The 17,038-nt window shown below is 46.5% G+C and overlaps 5 protein-coding genes across 5 annotated transcripts; 1 reads left to right on the forward strand and 4 right to left on the reverse strand.

Annotated features, from left to right (window-relative positions):
• Window positions 1-255: 255 nt before the first annotated feature.
• On the reverse strand, window positions 256-3,077 carry PGRI_011090 (putative pre-mRNA splicing factor; the record flags this gene model as incomplete). Its single annotated transcript, XM_040788822.1, has 2 exons — window positions 256-1,427; window positions 1,613-3,077. The coding sequence occupies 2 exons, from the start codon at window positions 3,075-3,077 to the stop codon at window positions 256-258; spliced, it is 2,637 nt and encodes an 878-aa protein (XP_040645775.1).
• A 721-nt stretch (window positions 3,078-3,798) lies between these two features.
• On the reverse strand, window positions 3,799-5,870 carry PGRI_011100 (gamma-glutamyltransferase; the record flags this gene model as incomplete). The annotated part of the gene is made up of 7 exons (XM_040788823.1): window positions 3,799-4,247; window positions 4,299-4,432; window positions 4,485-4,645; window positions 4,699-5,281; window positions 5,332-5,491; window positions 5,545-5,578; window positions 5,634-5,870. 7 exons carry the CDS (start codon window positions 5,868-5,870, stop codon window positions 3,799-3,801), a joined length of 1,758 nt encoding a protein of 585 aa, XP_040645776.1.
• Window positions 5,871-6,616: 746 nt separating this feature from the next.
• PGRI_011110 (uncharacterized protein) lies at window positions 6,617-7,590 on the reverse strand (the record flags this gene model as incomplete). The annotated part of the gene is made up of 3 exons (XM_040788824.1): window positions 6,617-6,998; window positions 7,061-7,108; window positions 7,166-7,590. 3 exons carry the CDS (start codon window positions 7,588-7,590, stop codon window positions 6,617-6,619), a joined length of 855 nt encoding a protein of 284 aa, XP_040645777.1.
• Window positions 7,591-11,275: 3,685 nt separating this feature from the next.
• PGRI_011120 (uncharacterized protein) lies at window positions 11,276-12,082 on the forward strand (the record flags this gene model as incomplete). The annotated part of the gene is made up of 1 exon (XM_040788825.1): window positions 11,276-12,082. The coding sequence occupies one exon, from the start codon at window positions 11,276-11,278 to the stop codon at window positions 12,080-12,082; it is 807 nt and encodes a 268-aa protein (XP_040645778.1).
• Window positions 12,083-12,873: 791 nt separating this feature from the next.
• On the reverse strand, window positions 12,874-13,425 carry PGRI_011130 (uncharacterized protein; the record flags this gene model as incomplete). The annotated part of the gene is made up of 2 exons (XM_040788826.1): window positions 12,874-13,052; window positions 13,104-13,425. The coding sequence occupies 2 exons, from the start codon at window positions 13,423-13,425 to the stop codon at window positions 12,874-12,876; spliced, it is 501 nt and encodes a 166-aa protein (XP_040645779.1).
• Window positions 13,426-17,038: the final 3,613 nt, after the last annotated feature.

Raw genomic sequence — 17,038 nt, forward strand, 5'->3', positions numbered from 1 at the left:
TACAGCGCATGAAATTGAAAGTGGAAAGAACTGCACTATGTGATTATGCGGTGAACGATCTCGGGCCCCGCTCTTGAACTGACGTTGCTGCATGGAAGCCCGATATTAGAGATATATAGAAAGAGTAATTCTCAGCTGACTTTCTGAGGGAACACAGCAAATTCTATACTGCCTGAGGCAACTTACATATTTCATCGTCTACATAGCATGTGATTTGAAACATTGATATTCAAGCTATCATGTACATCGACAGAATCAATCTGATTCATGCAATCCATTTACAGCCTTGACAGGCGATGTCTCTAGTATCCAGCTTCCCTTTTCTTCACGAGCAATCCCTCCAATCTGCGCAGCTCTCATCATCTTGTCACTCGCAGGGGTCAAATCGCCTGTGTTGTAATCCCAAATCCATCCTTCCTTTAGCCACATCCATGTAAGATAGGCACGTAGCTCCTTGTCGTGTGGTAGAACGCACTTCCATTCAGGCACAAACCCGACCTCTGTCGCATCTGTCCCTTTCCAGTCAGAGGCTTTCCCCCGCAACTCATCTCGACAGAAGATCCTCCAGCTATCAAGGGAATACGCTCCAACTCCGGGTAAATGTGCAATCTCCCATGCGACTCGCAAATCTTCTTCGTCGATGCATTCTTCACGGCTGACGTTTCGACCATCCAGGTTTCGTGGGTAGTGGAGCTTGCGATATCTTTTGGTTTTGTTCGGGGGGTCTGATAGCCATGTTTGTGCCAGTGTGGTACATTTCCTAGCGCGTTGATTTTGAAAGCCCAAACAGTTGATCATTGATACGAGTTCGGGTAGGTCTGCTTCTGCCATCGATTGAATTGTAGGATATCGTTCAAAAACCTTGAACAAGACCGGTAGGGCGACACCACCGCGGGTTCGATTGAGAAAAATGGTTGCAATGAGTAAACGGAATGGGTCATGTGCAAGCTGTTCCTGGATGAGTCCGAAAGAAGGCGCATCGATAGGGGGAAATGGGAGGCAAGATTCAGGATCAACTAGCGCACGAGGGAAATAAGGAGAATGCTTTGGTGGTTTGACTTTTGGGGTTATGATGGGCTGTGGGTTAACGGAAGAGGTATCTTTCACAGGAATTTCAGGGCTTGCTGATTGGGATACAAGGAAGGGGCTTTTCGGAGGTGATAACGTGATGTGAATATGTGATTGGGGGTCACATTGATCATTCCAATCAGAATCAGAACCAAAATCACTGGGCACATCACTCAAGGAAGGATCGGATGACAAGAAGTCCGGGGGCAGATTCATATTATTCAACAGGTTTTGGGTTTCAAGGGGGATAGACAACTCATAATGCGAGAAAGCTGTTTCCCGCTTGCTTTTCAAGCCGACTTTGGGTTTGCTGGCCCCTAAGAAATACTTCGACTGAACCTCATCACTTGGGATCACACCTGGCAAATCACTGGTCTTCAAAAATCCGTGGGCCACAGATTTGGGTCGGCGGGTAGAGGGAGGTGACCGGAGCTCCGCCTGCCTCCATTGGAGTCCTCGAAAGAGGTTTGTCGGGGAATGGAAAGGGGAACGTGCTCTTGATCTATGCTACCAATGGAGTCCCCTTGAAATTGTTTCTCCGTACCATGAAGATCTTCTTGAGGCTGTTCTTGTTCATCCGCGGTCTTTCGATGCTTGCGCCGCTCTTTTCTCCGTTCGCGCTTGCGCTTATTTTTCTCTTTTTTTGTTTTGGCGCCTGGCTCACGACGTTTCAATGGCTTATTATCGACCACTTTTTCAGGTTCTAGGCTCTCAGGAATGCATTCGTCGTAAGGGGTAGAGTCGGTCGGATCCATGAATGTACTATGGCTAGGCCGAATGATCTTCGTGGGCAGTTTGGGCAAATCCGATGTGTTATTCGTATGTTTCAGTTTATCCAGATTAGCGTAGTAATTGTCACGGCCTTCAGTAGCAACATCTGCGGGCACACGCTCTTCCACTACCTCGATTGGCTCATCATGGCGCAGAGTGTCGCGGCTGTGCCGTCTTGGCTTATCTGAGTGGCGCGTCCTGTGAGTCTCTTCATCCGGCAGATTGTCGTGGTTTCGAGTACGAGCATCTGCGGGGCCGTGTGCATCCACTGCCTCAGTAGGCTCATCATGCTGCAGAGCATTGTGGCCAAGACAGCCCTCGTGGCTGCGCCGTCTCGGCTTGTCCGAGTTACCCCTCTTGCTTTTCTTGTGCTCTTTGTCTTCGCTGTGGTCCGAACTGCTCTTACGGCGTTTTCGGCGCGTTTCTTCCTCGCCGTCCACTTCATCCCCAAATGCGGAGCCGGCATATTCAGCTACCGGAATTCCACGCTCCTCAAGGAAAGTGTTTCGAACGTGGTCAATCAAAGCATCGATGGCTGTGTCGTCCATCCCAGCCTCCGAAGCGAACTCGCGCACTTGGCCAGTGAATTCTTGCCTAGCTGAACGTCGGACAGGTTGAGCATGTTCCATCATGAAAGAGTGTGAGACAATGAACTTCAACACATCCATCTGCTTTTCTGGGTCCACCGAAGCAAAGATCTTCTCTTCTGCCGTCATTTCATTGCCATGGGTCGGCAGTTCTGAAGATTCGGTCATTTGGGTAGGCGCAGACGGGTGAACGCTGGCCTCGGGGACGGGATAATGTTCAGCTTCTGTGAATTCCCGCCGAGGTTGCTTGATGTTTTCGAGGCTCATAAGAGGTTCATCGTCACCATCGAGGCCCTCCATTGTCACACTCTTCCGTATTCTAGAAGATCTTCTCGACTTCTGGTTCTTTGCCGTGCTTGTTGTAGGCGAGGAGGAGGTCGAGGGATTAGAAAAATGCGCCGGCTTGGCTTCGGTCCTTCGGCTACGACGAACGCCGAGCTTTGAGGAGTCGGATGCCCCATCATAGCCTAATGGACTCGATATGTCAGTACTGACATCCATCATCCCATCCCGGGATTCTTCAATGCTAGCTTCTTCAGATAAGATGTTGTCGACGGCACGGTCAAAGAAGCCTTCGTCAAACGTCTTGAGGGGGTCGATGTCGAAGGAGGGAAGGGGAACAACAACGGAGACATTGCTAAGTCGAGCCATTGTGTTTCTATTGTCACAGTAGATGGGTGGTTGCCTAGGATAGGCAGTTGGGGAAGTTCGAAGGGTTCGTAGACATGTCACAGTAGTCGGTTGGTTGAATGTGAACTGTATGAATGAGAAAGTGTCCAATTAATACAAACTAACAGACAAACAAAGAGCCAAAAAAAAAAGTTACCTTCGAGTCTAGCAATTCAAATGCTTCGTGTTCTCCGGCAAATCAGGAAAAGCTTTTGGAGCTCCCTTTAACGCGGGGAGGTCGATTCACGTGTAAATTGGATAAGGTGACGCGATGTCGCGTCAATCAAACCAGCAAGTGAAAATTAACAAAGAGAAGAGTTCAAATTTTTCATATCAGGATTCTTTAAGGAGAAGAAAAGGCAAAGTCGAAAGCTCTCTACATCAAAAAAGGGAATATCGAAAGCACAGACCATCCGATAACGCCAATCTACGCCTTCTATGTAAGAATCTAAGTGCTCCGTACAAAGGAACACTTATCTATTTATAGTGACAAAAAGTAGGGACGTTGTGGTCTATTTAAAGGTATCTTTAGTGGTCTTGTTCTGTTTACATGTCTTGTCAGTGTTATAGGTCAATGGCAAAACAAAAGGCAAAAACGGCTTAATATGGAAATAGACTTCCCATGTATCACGTTTCATTCATTTATACCTTCACGCGCACTTCTAATGTATGTACTTTGACACTACTGCCAACATATCCCATTCTACACAGAATACCCAGCCGAGTTGAGCTGTCTCGGCTCACCAGCAGCATCGAATGTTCCATTGGGCAGAACCCGAATTAGGTGGGCAGTACTCTGTCCTGGAGCAACCCAAGTAACATTATGCCCACGCGCCTTCATGGAGGCAACTGTTGCGTTGTCGAAAGAGTATTCGAAGGTGACCTGGTTCGGCATCAGCTGATCATGCAGACGGGGTTTGGCCAACGCTTTGGCGGCGGAGAGTCCCCGGTCAATGGAATTGATAATAGTCTGCACGGTGGCAGTGAGGATACGACTGCCTCCCGCGGATCCTGCAATCAAAAATAGTCTGCCGTTGGGTCGCTCAACTATCGCGGGTGTGATGGAGGAAAGAGGGCGTTTTCCGGGGCGAACGTAGTTGGCTACAGAGGGAATGTATCCAAATTCGTTCGATGATCCAGGAATGGAAAAGTCTGTGAGCGTTTAGTTAAGTCCATGGCCCAGGTCCGGCTTCCTCGACATACCGTTCATCTCGTTGTTCATGATAACACCGGTTTCTGGGACCATGAGATGGCTACCGAAAAGCAGGTTAATTGTGGTGATTACTGAGATTGCAAGGCCAGTATGGTCTGCTGCTGCGATATGGGAAGTTCCAGGGCTGATGCAAAGTCAGCTCAAAGTCAGAGAATACTCCAGCAAGCAGGACCTACGTGTCAAGGATTTCCAGTCCAGGTGGATCATAAGCAGATACGTTCTGAGTTCGCACATCCGAGATCTTGGATCGAATGTCATCAATCGTAGATTGCTCCAAGATCTGCTTCTGGTACTTGGCCATCCCATCAACAAATAGGGGATCGCCTAGATTAGATCTCTGAGTTTCGTGTAAGCGATCGTTGACCAAAGTGAAATCAAAGCCTATCATACCTCGCCATATCCAAATCGCATCGCCTCGTCCAATCGATGGGTACTCAGGTTCACAGAACTTTCTGTCGAGAAGAAATCTTTGTATGTCGCGAGAATCTTCAAAATACTCATAGCGATTGTACCACTCGACGGGGCAGAGGTACTGGTGATCTTGTAGCCACGGTAGTCAATCTGAGCGATATCCCGAATGGCCACAGTGTAGTCCTTGAGATCTGCAAGCGTCATCGTGCCGTTTTCGCTCTGCAGCGCATTGATCATAGCCTCTGCGAGGGGACCAGAGTAAAATGCATCCGGGCCACGATCTGCAATAGCCTCCAGGGTATCCGCATACCGGCGGCGGGTAATGGTATCACCCAGCCCTAGCCTAGTTCCGTTCGGAGCAAAGTCAAGTGCCCACGTGGGGTTCTTGGATAGGAAGTCCTCTCCAGTACCAACAGACGATTCCATGTATCTGACAAGATCTTCTGTGACAGGGAACCCCTCACGGGCTGTGCGGATAGCAGGCTGCAAAATGGTCGACCATGGTAGAGAGCCGTATTTCTTGTGGAGGTACTCCAAGCCGCGCACCTCACCTGGTACTCCACTTGTATAGCTGTTAGCCTGGCTCGCATGTGTTGGGTGTATTTGTAATACCTGGCCAGTCCACCATAGATGGAAGCATCCTCGTTGTTTTTGTACATATCCTCGAATGCCGCGGCAGGAGCAGTCTCTCGGAAATCAACGAATTCGTAATCGCCCTTCGGCGATCTCACGAGCAGGAAGCCACCTCCGCCGATTCCACTGTGGTACATCCCTAGTGTCCGTTAGTGATGCTCAGATACAATAGTTGGCTCAATATAGTCTCACCGACGACACCAATACAAAACTCGGTTGCAATCAACTATACCATTCTATCAGCACCGCACACCCGAGCCCACCTATATAGGTATACTCACAGCATCAGCGGCGTTTCCGCCTTTCTTCAGAATATCGGATCCATGGCGGGAGCAGATTGAGCTTTCGCTAGCAACAGCGCCCACCTTTCCGGGGTCGATGTTGCCATGCGATCCATGGCCGGAATCCCGCTCTCGCTCGAAGAACTCCAAAGGAGAGGTGTTTGCAGTGGGCAGATGAATCGCAATCAACAGTAGCGACAAAACGACCACAACTCCAAGTCTCATCCGTTGTAACATGATGACAATATTTTGCCTCCAATTTCTCTGTGTGGAATGTTCCGCGGGAGTAGATCCTAGAGAAAAAGGGGCTGGCGATATCGACTCAAGCTATGGCACCATTGGGTATTAGTATTTTCAACTAGGAGGAATTAATCAAATCGCGGAGAGGGGAAAATATAGCTTTACCTGTTTCTCCACATCTCCGCTCCTCCGACAGGGTTGTTGCATATCAGGATTGGAGGCGTCCGGCTTCGCTTCGGACGCTTTTGTATAGGATCAGCGGGCTCCAGCTCGAAGCCAGCGTCGAGAAACGGGAATTCCAGGCGTGGACATCAAGGAGGAAACATTTCAAATCAACAATATAGTCACGTGATGTCGCGTGACCTCAGTTTGTTTGCGCTTAGTTCACATTTATAGATAACTTCGTCTCTCTTCTCTCTCTTCTCGCGCAATTTCAAGGTTTCTAGCAGATCCACTACTGTTTCTCGTAAAATAACCACTCTCAGACATCTAAAAATCTTAAATATACTCCATAGCGGTGTGCTAATTGTAAAAGGATGTTTTGACCCCGCTGATAAGCGTTTTTGGGGATTTTTGGAGTCAGAACCCCATTACTCCTGCCTGGGCAAGACCTCTTATCTCCCATATGTTTTTTGGCCGACAACATATGTATTTTTTTTTTGTCAATATTGAAATGTGTATCTCTATCTATAAGAACCCAGTACTCCACATCCCAAATTCTCAACGTGGTATCATTCCTGTGGCTAGTCCTCCCTTGCAGCAGCTTGTCGTATCCAAGAAATAGTCCCTTCCCACTCCTGCGGAATATTATCCAATAGTTGTAGTGTGGCCAATACGAGCCGACGACCCCAATCGCGCACGTACCATCGATGGCACAGGAGACGCATAGCTACGCCATAATGCAGAAGCATAACTCGGGCAATCCAGTCACCACTTTGAAGCAGCGAGGCAAACTTGTCGGAGAGAGATAAGGGCCATGCAATGGGACCGCCATGTGGCCCAATGTTCGGCCACGGTTCGATGGCTTCATGCAGCCGCTGCCATGTGGTTTGGTAGATCGGTTGATCCTCTCCTTTCCTTGCGTCAATCATCGATTTTAGTCCGACCATCGACGTCAATATGTCTCTGTTTTACGCATTAGCTTCAAAGTTCCTACCACGGTCCCTCCATACGTCACTGAAACATACTTGTGTAGACTGAATAATATCTGTGTGTTTTTGACAGATTCTCCACCACTGTTACGTGTTATCATCGAGGTGGTCGCTAATGAGCAAGGAGAAGGGGTTTCATACAGATCATGTTTCCCAACTTCGAGACCATCTGGTGTATCACTAAGGCACAGCCAGCCCTCCAGCTGCGCTTCAATGCCGGCTTCAAGTATCCGGGAAAAAAGCATGGCCGGGCCGGACATCAAGGTGCGAGCCTCAAGAATTACCGAAACCGGATCAAGTGGTCGATTTTCAACAGATAATACTCGATATCCCATGGCGAAAAGCATTATGATGATGGAAGAGACAAATGCTGGTTCATAATCTGGTTGTGAGATATCCGGAAGAACCATGCTCAATCCAGCGCATGCCTGGCTCTGATATTGCGCGGCATGATTTAGCCATGAAGCCCGATTATCAGGTTCAACCGAGGCCAGGTGTAAGGCTGAAAATGCGTGGATGCTGTCAAGCAGGTAATGAGAAGATGTGGCCATGCGAGGAATCGTCATGGATAGATGGTGAGGTGAAAATCCAGCCTGGGCCAGGGTATGATACGTTGAAGTCATATAATGGTGAAATAATCTCGTCTCAAGCAAGCGTGTTGTCTGTGACAAATCCCTTGATGGGGTTCCAGTGCCACTCTCTGTTTCATCCTGAGCACTTGCTATTGGGCTATCCTCGTCTGTATTTGGAGGAGGATATTTGCATTCCAGTTTTCGTTTCCTGCATAAAGTACATTTTGGAATACCCTCATCACACTGCGTGTTGGGTCAGAATATGGGTCTCAACTGGTGGGCCATGCCATCCGTCAAGGGCCTGATCCACAATCCAGGCTTGCTGAGTCACGTTCAGCACCCCGACGGGTTCAGCGAAGTAAACATGTTGGCACTGACCTTGACATGTCTCCTTTTACACTCCAAGCACCCCTTCCTAGACTTCGTGTGGCTGCGACGCGATGGCATTGATGGGTGCCATTCAGGGACTAGGGTGATGTTAGCAACAAAAAAGCAATAAGCCTCAGGCCGAATTCATATATCTCGGACAAATTAGATCCGCACCCCCGACCTCGGTACCTTTTGGATCCGCACATGACAATGATTGGGCACACACCGGGCCGGGCCCGGGGCCCGCCCCTTTGTGGCTTATATAATCGCCATATCGAGGACAAGACAAGAAAACACTCCTTTGATATATGTCGATGAATCCTTGTATGGAGCATGGGACAGTGTGGAGAGTATATCAGTGTTGATTGATGATCCATGTTGTGGGTTTTCTGTCAGATGCTATAGAAAATACCAATTGCACAATATTTGTACGCAACAAAAAGACGATTGTATGAAATTTGTATCAAGAATGTCTTCGACTATATGTAATAGCAACTTTATATATCAAATTGATCATGCCTTATTGTTGCAATGTTTAGAAGAATTTTTCGGCATCTTCACCGTTCCGCTTCAGCTCTCAAGTGAACCTATAAGTATTCCAGCGAAAGTCAAAAGGGCTAACTAGGTTAACGGAGTCATTAGAACCTGTGGCAATCCGTAGTACACCTGCTTAGGGCAAAGTCTAGGTCAATTTACGGTTACTTGACATTGGGTTCAAACAGCACTAAGATGTATATCGATCTAGGTCCACCGGCTTTAAGATCGGCCCAGTTTTCAGAGATCGAGATTGGTTAATAGTCTTAGAATAGTTTTCTAAAGACCCCAGGCTTTAACTATATCAGAATTAGGTATATCCTAGCAAATCCGAGCTTACTCCACGTAAATTTTGCCAATCCATCCCAATGATATTATGACAGGGCAATTCAAACATAACCCTATGGTTCTACTTTGGAATGGTTCAATCATGTTGGATCATTTCATCTCTCATCGTGTACTTGTAGACTGAGTAGTTTGCTTGGTGGCAAGGTATACCCTACTCTCCAATAATTGAATAGCAGAGACTTTCTTCTTCTTCCTTTCTCTCCTTCGTAGCTCCAAGAGGTTGTACCAGTTTACTAACTGCTCTTTTACTATTCCCGTAAGCCACCAGCCTTACTTCCGTACTTCCAAAGACTTACCCATTCAGATCAAATATTCGACTCCCACATTTCAGACTTTTCACATATTCCCTCTTGTCTACGATATTCTGAAGATGGACGAACCAATCGTACGTGGATCAACCTCAGATGTGCTCATAATCTCCAATGCAGTCTCCTTCTTGGATTGCATCATCATCAGTGCACTTTTGGCGTATTTTGCTACAATGGTGACGCACCGACACTGAAGGTGGGATGGATGCTACTTCCCTTATGCGCCGTTATCGCCGACATTTGGACATGTATATGGCGAGTGTTCATTACTATTTCTTTGATTTTGATCGATTTATAGCTCACGGTTGAACCCTCGGTCCTTCTCACAGATATTGGATCTGGTACAGGTTGATCTAGATCACTAGTCCGTTAGAAGGCCCACTGCTTGCGCTGGAATTGAGCTATCAAATTCTGTTCATTCTTTTTCACGATGCCGCGACGAGTCTCCTATTATGCACTTGCTACCAATCTCTCCATATCACCCTGAGGATAACGACCGATGGTAGAAAAAAACCACTTAAACTTGAATGAGTCCACTGGTCCGTCTTTACTTTCATTGCGGTGATGGCCATTGCCCACTCTGCGTTATGGGCCGGCTATTGTTTTGCATATTTCCGGTTTGGACTGAACTTTCACACGATCGCAGCTGCAGGGGATATTCTCACTTGGCTGGCTTAATGGGAAATTATAGCCCGGACTGCACTTATTGTCTTCCAATCGGCAAAATCCGGGTCAATTATGAGGGTATGTGGCAAGAAACCCAAGTTACCCACAATATATAACCCAATCGATAAACATAAACCTGCTGTCGCTCTGCTGTGCGGCAGTACCGCGTTCTCCGCATTATCCTTCATTTTGACCGTTGATACTTACTCTCCGGTGGTATCAAGCTAAAGAATCTACCCCTTGCGGTGAGCATACGATCGCCCTCAAGGCTCTGTCTACTTTAGAAATCCTTTTCTATCTTGGAACCTATGTCGGAATAATGGTCTGTTTGTTGTCTACCTAGAGGGGGGTAATGTGACAGATTGAACCAAGAGCAGACTATCGCAGAAGCAATCATGAAGGCATAACATGGAATTTCACGATTAGCGGTGCATGGAATGTTATTTGGAGGTCGATGTGTCGAGGGCTGACTTGATAATATTGATACGCTAGGCTATCACCTTACAATTTAACTTGAACAAATCAGGAATCACCTTTCACTTCTCTTTCTATCCCAGATAATACCATCTGCCTCTAGCTTGACTCCAGATTTAGAGCCATATCACATCACCTTTAAAGATATTTTAAGAAGCAACTGCTTGAATTAGTCTCGGCCAGGTTCCGTTATTCTTCTTGCTTTTCTAACTAGAACCCCAATAAGAGAGAAGAGGGGGTATATCTAAAACCAAGACAACTGTGAAAGAAAAGATATGAGGTCACATAAGCGGTGGAGTTTTCCTATTTCATACACATAGTTATTCGATATCTTACTGTCTTTATGCAAGTTTCAAGCCATTAAAATTGTTGGGAAGGGACATTACTTGTAAAATCTATGGAACAGGAGGGTAATTATATTCGTAATAAACGATCGTTCAGTCTGAAACCAGACTAACATTCGAACAAAACAAGTCTAGGGCCAAGAATCGTTATATTAAACCGAGTATGGAGTAAGATTAAACTAGTATTCAGGGAATCTTCGTTGTGTGGAGGTTTTTGACGATAAAAGCCAATGAGAACCAAATGCAAGGTGATAGAGATCCATAAGGGCTATATGAACTCGTGTTGTTGCGGGAATATAAGAAAGGTCTCACGTTTTGGCCATGTATGTTGTCAGTGGCTTGAATAGCGTTCAACGGGTTACTTGCCTAATTGGGAATATTTTAAAAAGGTCTTTTAAGTTAATTTGAAGTAAATTGAACTATTTCGCCAAGATAATGTGGCTCCATGTTTTTGGCCCCAGGAACAACGATCTACATATCCTCGACAAGACCAATCAATGATCCAATTCGATACTTGACCCACTGAAAACATTAATATCCTGTAGCCAAAAAGTGGCGGAGTTATTTGGCATACATAAAGCCAGTAAAATCAATACCTAAGTCAGTATTAACAATATCCTCTCAACTTTTTCTATCATGACCAACGAAAGTGACACCCCGCCCAGCTATGAGGAGGCATTGATGACATCATCTCACTATGGTTCGCTTCCATCAACAATGAACGTATATGGCCAGTGGACAAAATGGAAATCTTTAAATCTATGTGGTGCAACTGCCAAAGACCGCCTATGTCTGATTGAAATGCACACTGGCTATAGTGGCAAACCTCCACTCGGGATGAGAACGGGATTTCTCCTACGGAATGGAATGAGCAACAAGGATCCACTTCTTGCTGCCGCCGGCGATGAATCGCAGGGCCTCCATGCGTTCAATCCGGATGGCATCGTTTTCTTGCCCCCACTTGATGCAGACCCAAAGTCCGACCGCATGGATACGGAACCGATGCGTGCTGAACCTGGTGCAAATAACGATATCGCCTTCCACTTTTCCATTGAGGTAGGCGAGAAGAAAAGGCGGGAGGAGTTTGCATGGAGAAAGGTCAAGAAGGGTGAGGACCAAGCCAAGAGAAATGGGTTCAAGCTGGTTCGACTCTCGTCTAGCGGACAGATATCCCAGCCGAGTGGCAGCAACGTCCAAAAATCATCTTCATCGTCTCCAGGAGGCAAAGATGGTGAAACTGTCGCTTTTCTTGGATTGGTTATGGCCTTCCCCAGTATGACACATGCGTTCACGCTTGAGCTAGTGGATGGTCAGTCGGACGCATTGGGAGACCGTTGGACTCTTATGGTTATTGTCACTGCAATCAGGTTATATACTCTGCATGTAAAAGGGAAAACGAGCAAGTTTGTCGTCGATATGGGAAAGAAGAGTTCGGGGAAATAAGCCAAGTGTTATATGTAACTGTACGTACAGAATAATATATGCTCCTTTATTCTACTTAAAATGTAAGACCAACGCTACGTTGTTTGTATGTTTTCCTATTGATTTTTTTCCCTCGTATTCGGGTAATAGCTCATAAGGACGTTGTCAATTACCCGCAATATATAAACAAGTCCCGTGATAATGTACCATACTACAACGGGAATACCATAGTCATGGTATGCCATAGGTATATATATCTTCGCCAGCTAGACTAGGTAGGAAAATATCCAAAAAGATATATAATAGCACTCACTTGTGTACCCAGATAGCCCTTCGTGATCAATCGTACACATTGTTCCTTCGATATATATATATCTATAGATGCATTCAAATTGTCATTCCGAGCAGTCTAGATATCGTGGTCTGTCTTCTCAATTTTATTTAGTCATATGAAAAACGCCATAGGCAGCACCAAGTCCCCTTTCTTTTTGAATTCCAGCCGTGCTTTGTAAGAATAGCAAGGAGAAGCGAGCCGGGGATTCATAGATGAATTGGGGGCTGTTTACTTATATTTGGAGCTTGACATGTACGGGATCATCAATACTAACTACTGTATACACAGATTGGCAAGTGGATGAATAACTCAGGGTAGTATTCTATATATGACCAGAATAAAATCTACTCGGCTTTCAAGGCCCCCCCCCTCATCCAGTAAAGCTATATACAAAGGAGCGCACACAACAACTCAAACCAAGACAAAAGCCCTAACCTCCATATTGGACTATATCATCCATGGGAAATGCTTCTGGCATCTACAGGTTCTTCATCTTCTCGAAGACAGCCTGCATCTGGCCGTACTGATCGGCGTTCAGGTTGTTGTACAGAAGGCATGCAGAGCCACAGGGAGTGGGCACGGGGCCACCGGCAGCATCGCCGTCGAAAACGTTGGAAAGGACCATGCAGTTGGAAGGCAGGCCGTCAATTTTGACACCTAAGAGAAATTAGCTTGATTCAAAGATGAGTGGCATTGTTCTCTGCTCACCGTTGTTCTCAACGGGTCCGTTAACGGTGACAGTGACGGCGGGGTCGGTCAAGCTGTCAGCACACATGTCGAAGTTGTACTGAGGCACGCCAGCGGGAGCAGTAATCTTGCTGTCACGGCCCTGCAGATCTCTGGCTTTGGAAAAGTGGGCGCCGACAATGGCACCACCGAAGCTAGCAGCAGCTGAGCCAACTTGGGCAACGGTCATGGCAATAGCATCGCCAATGAGAGGAATGGCAACGAAGGGGCACTGAACCTGCTGGCCCAGCATGTAAACGGCGGCGCCAGCACCGACGGCCTTGAGGGAGATGGGAGAAATCATATTGAATGGAGGAGGTTGAGATTGTTCGTTTTGAAATCTGTTGAGAGTCTTTGTTGTGATGAGGAGAAGAAGAATGAGGCAGAGATGGAGGGTGATGGGTGTTTTATACTCATTCGAAGCCATCCATGACAAAAGGTATACTTGTGATATTCCTCAAAACCTTCCGTGATCAGGAAATGCTCATCACCAAACTAGAGTCCAAAGTAGGTAGCGTCAAAGTTAGTGTTCATGAATAAGTGTCAGCTGATAGATGGGCTGAACTGAGTCGTAGTTGTGGCTTGAAGCCGGTCCTTGATACCAGCCATACAATAGCCTGAATGATATTGCATTGGGGGGGGATACTTGAAGATCTAGACTGAAAGTTGGGGCCATTTCATGTTGGCATGCCTTCGGCGTGGGTCTACACCTTGCCCGATGTAACTCAATTGATTTCTCAAGGCAGACTCGCTGGATAGCCCAACACAGTTCTCCTCTGGGATGCATTAGTGTGTATAGAACTAGTAGTGCGAAGGGGCGGAATATGCATAGATTAACCGACCCACACCCTCGCCCAACCAAAGCGGGTCAGAAAGGGGCTCTTTGTGACAAGAACAACTCACCCAGGTGGAGGACCAACAATTGATCCATAGCACTACTGGCCTGATAAAACATGATCAAGAGGACGGTAGGTTTAGCCCCCAAATGGCAGCACAGGCCCCGGGAACTTTGATACTCCATTGTCTCATAAGACGTGTGGGGAAATTAAGCACATTGATGAATTGATAAAATAAGATAGGTTCATGACTGTTATATTGATATAAAACATAATATGATACTGCAGAATGTGCGGTCTGAGTAGTCAGGTTGGAGTATTGGGGTATACCTTGTTTGGCATTGTCTTCGGCGTAGAGGCATTGAAGAAGATGGACAGGCAATATTTCCTAGTTCAGACTGAGCAAGGTGGATTCTTCTAATTATAGTGGGGAATTCATCATCCGCATGATCTTGGGGAGACTTCGGAGTTTTACGAAAGCGTTAAGAGAAAGGAGCTATCTATTATTATCATTTGGGTCTTGATATCTACCATTCTCACATTCATTCTCTGCCGTCACACTTTCAGCACTATGCAGATCATGGATCTCCAGTCGCTTTCACCGTTGTTTTACTACTTGATAGCGAGCGTGCTCAACATTACCGGTCTCAAAAGACGCAGGCAAACCCGTCTACTGTTGCTAGGGCCAGTTTGGCTATTTTCTCTGCTAGCATTGGCATCATGCCATAGGCTGTCTTGGATGATTGGGGCTGATAGCACTTTTGCAAGCGTGCTGGTCTTCTATCTACTATACTCAACGAAGTTGCTCGCTTTCGATCAACACGTTGTTAGTCCGGAGCTTAGCACACATGACTGGAGCTTCGTTGACTGTTATCGGATATGGAACAATCCTCGAGAACTACCATTACGACTTTCCCCTCTCGGAAGAGCGGCGCCAAGTGATTCTAAGTCTCGAGTACTCTTCTCCTTGAATGAGTCAATGAAGGCAGCGGCTTTGTGGGCGTTCGAGCACTTTGTTTTTCAAAAAGTCTTCATCTATGCGCTTGGACAAGTAGCTATAGTCGACTTCTCGCCTGAGATGGAAGTGAATTTTCATTTATCATCCCATCAAATGCAAGTTCGCGCCATTATGTCAGTACAATGGATTTGGCGCGCTTATTTCTTTCTGGAATTTTATCATTGTCTTTTGGCTATTGTGTTTGTGACCATCCTGCGATTCGATTACCCGGGAGATTGGCCGCCTCTGTTCGGGAGCCCCTTGGAAGCATACAGTGTGCGAGGCTTCTGGGGTCGATTCTGGCATAAGTTGACGATCCCTACGTACATCTACTATTCTCAAGTTGTGTCTCGGCAATTGATGGGAACATCGCCTGGCTCAAGCCTTGAAAAGACACTAATCCCGCTGTTTATATTCACACTATCTGGTTTGTCACACGCATTGGTTGGATGGTCATTAGGAGACGCGGCACTTTTCCGAGACCTCCTATTCTTTGAGATGTGTTTCATTGCTGCCACGGTGGAGACTACGATATCCAAGATGAAAGCCATGAACATCTTGAGGGGGGTCCTTTCACCGCTGTCTCGCACAGTCGCGGGCATGGTCTGGGTTTTCGTTTTCTTTTTCTGTGTAGCTCCGTTGTGGATATATCCCAAGGTCTACCATGTTGTATTAAACCCAGTACGATGAATCCATTGATGAGGCTGCAATCTTGTACATATATATTCGCTCGCGTGTCTTTCCTTAATCAATTGATCAAGCCAATACCCCGACCTAACATGGCACCAAATTCCCGAAGGCGTGAAAAATCTTGTAGGATGATTACGAACCATCCCATGAACGGTATGTAACCTCTGACAAAACCGAGAATTTGACTACGGGGCAAGTAATCCTGGCCCTCAGGATAAAGTAACGTATCGTCAATCAGGTTATTGTCCCCCTTTGTCAAGATGAGCTGGCTATAGTCAAAATTAGCACACTGCAAGAATACAGCGAGTCGTATAATGCTTACGTCAAATCTGGATTGCTTTGCTCCTCGTGCAACACCCGAAGCACCCTATGGATCATTGGGAACGCACTATTAGATAACCAGCATACCGGGAGGTCGCCTATCTCGACATTTTGATGGTGATTGGAGATGAATAGGATATCTCCCGGGGCGAATGCAGGAAACATAGATTCGGTAGTGACTATCATCACCGGGTATGGTGTCCCGGCCCAAATTGAAAGGGCCTTGTAAGCCATAAAACAGGTGGCAATGACTTGCGCTACAGCAAGTATATCGTTTAAAGCAGACCGCATGACTGTGTATTTCGACGTGCACATCAAGGAACATGTTGAAGCCGGCTGCAATAGCCCCCTGTAAATTTACCATTTGTCATCAGTATCAATTAGGTAAATGGTAATATTAGCCTTCGGGACTGCCCGCAATTTTAATTCCTACAAAGAATATTCGATTCTTTTTGCAGAGGGGTAATCTTGGGGGCGTTAAAATCTTGATTTTGAATCTACTTGGGCGCAGCCACACCCGGAAGGCTCCACCCAAAGCCGAGACTGAACCTTGGAATTTCGCCGTCTTGGCATAACCGCAGATCTCTTGGCTGCTTTATATTAACTCCCCAGTTTACTTTGCCTAAATTTGGCGGCTTTTCCCGCCCCCAAACTTGGCGCGTTCATCTCTTTTGATCGTCCTATAGAATTCTCATATAGGAAAGAGGAAAGAAATGCCTCATAGTGGTCTGAATCTCATAGACGGTTAAGGCAGGTGACACTGACATGTAACGAGGGATATCTGGAGATGGTCATGTGGACAGCCCTCAAGAATTGGGGGCCAAAATTACTGATTATGTAATGTTTTTGGGCGTCCGGGCGGGCGCCACCTTCCATGCAGGTGCCCGGCAACCCTGGTAATATCCCCGGGCACCCGAACTTGGTCTATTCTATTTGTGCCTCTACTACAGCCTATGACAACCGACCTCAAAAAAAAACACGAATCGTACTAGCTACCTCTCTATATCTCTTGTTGAACATATCTTGCAAATACATCGGATATCCTAGGAATATTGAGAGACCTAAACTACACA

Source organism: Penicillium griseofulvum, assembly GCF_001561935.1.
Source record: "Penicillium griseofulvum strain PG3 chromosome Unknown contig_80, whole genome shotgun sequence".
Taxonomy (NCBI): Eukaryota; Fungi; Ascomycota; class Eurotiomycetes; order Eurotiales; family Aspergillaceae; genus Penicillium; species Penicillium griseofulvum.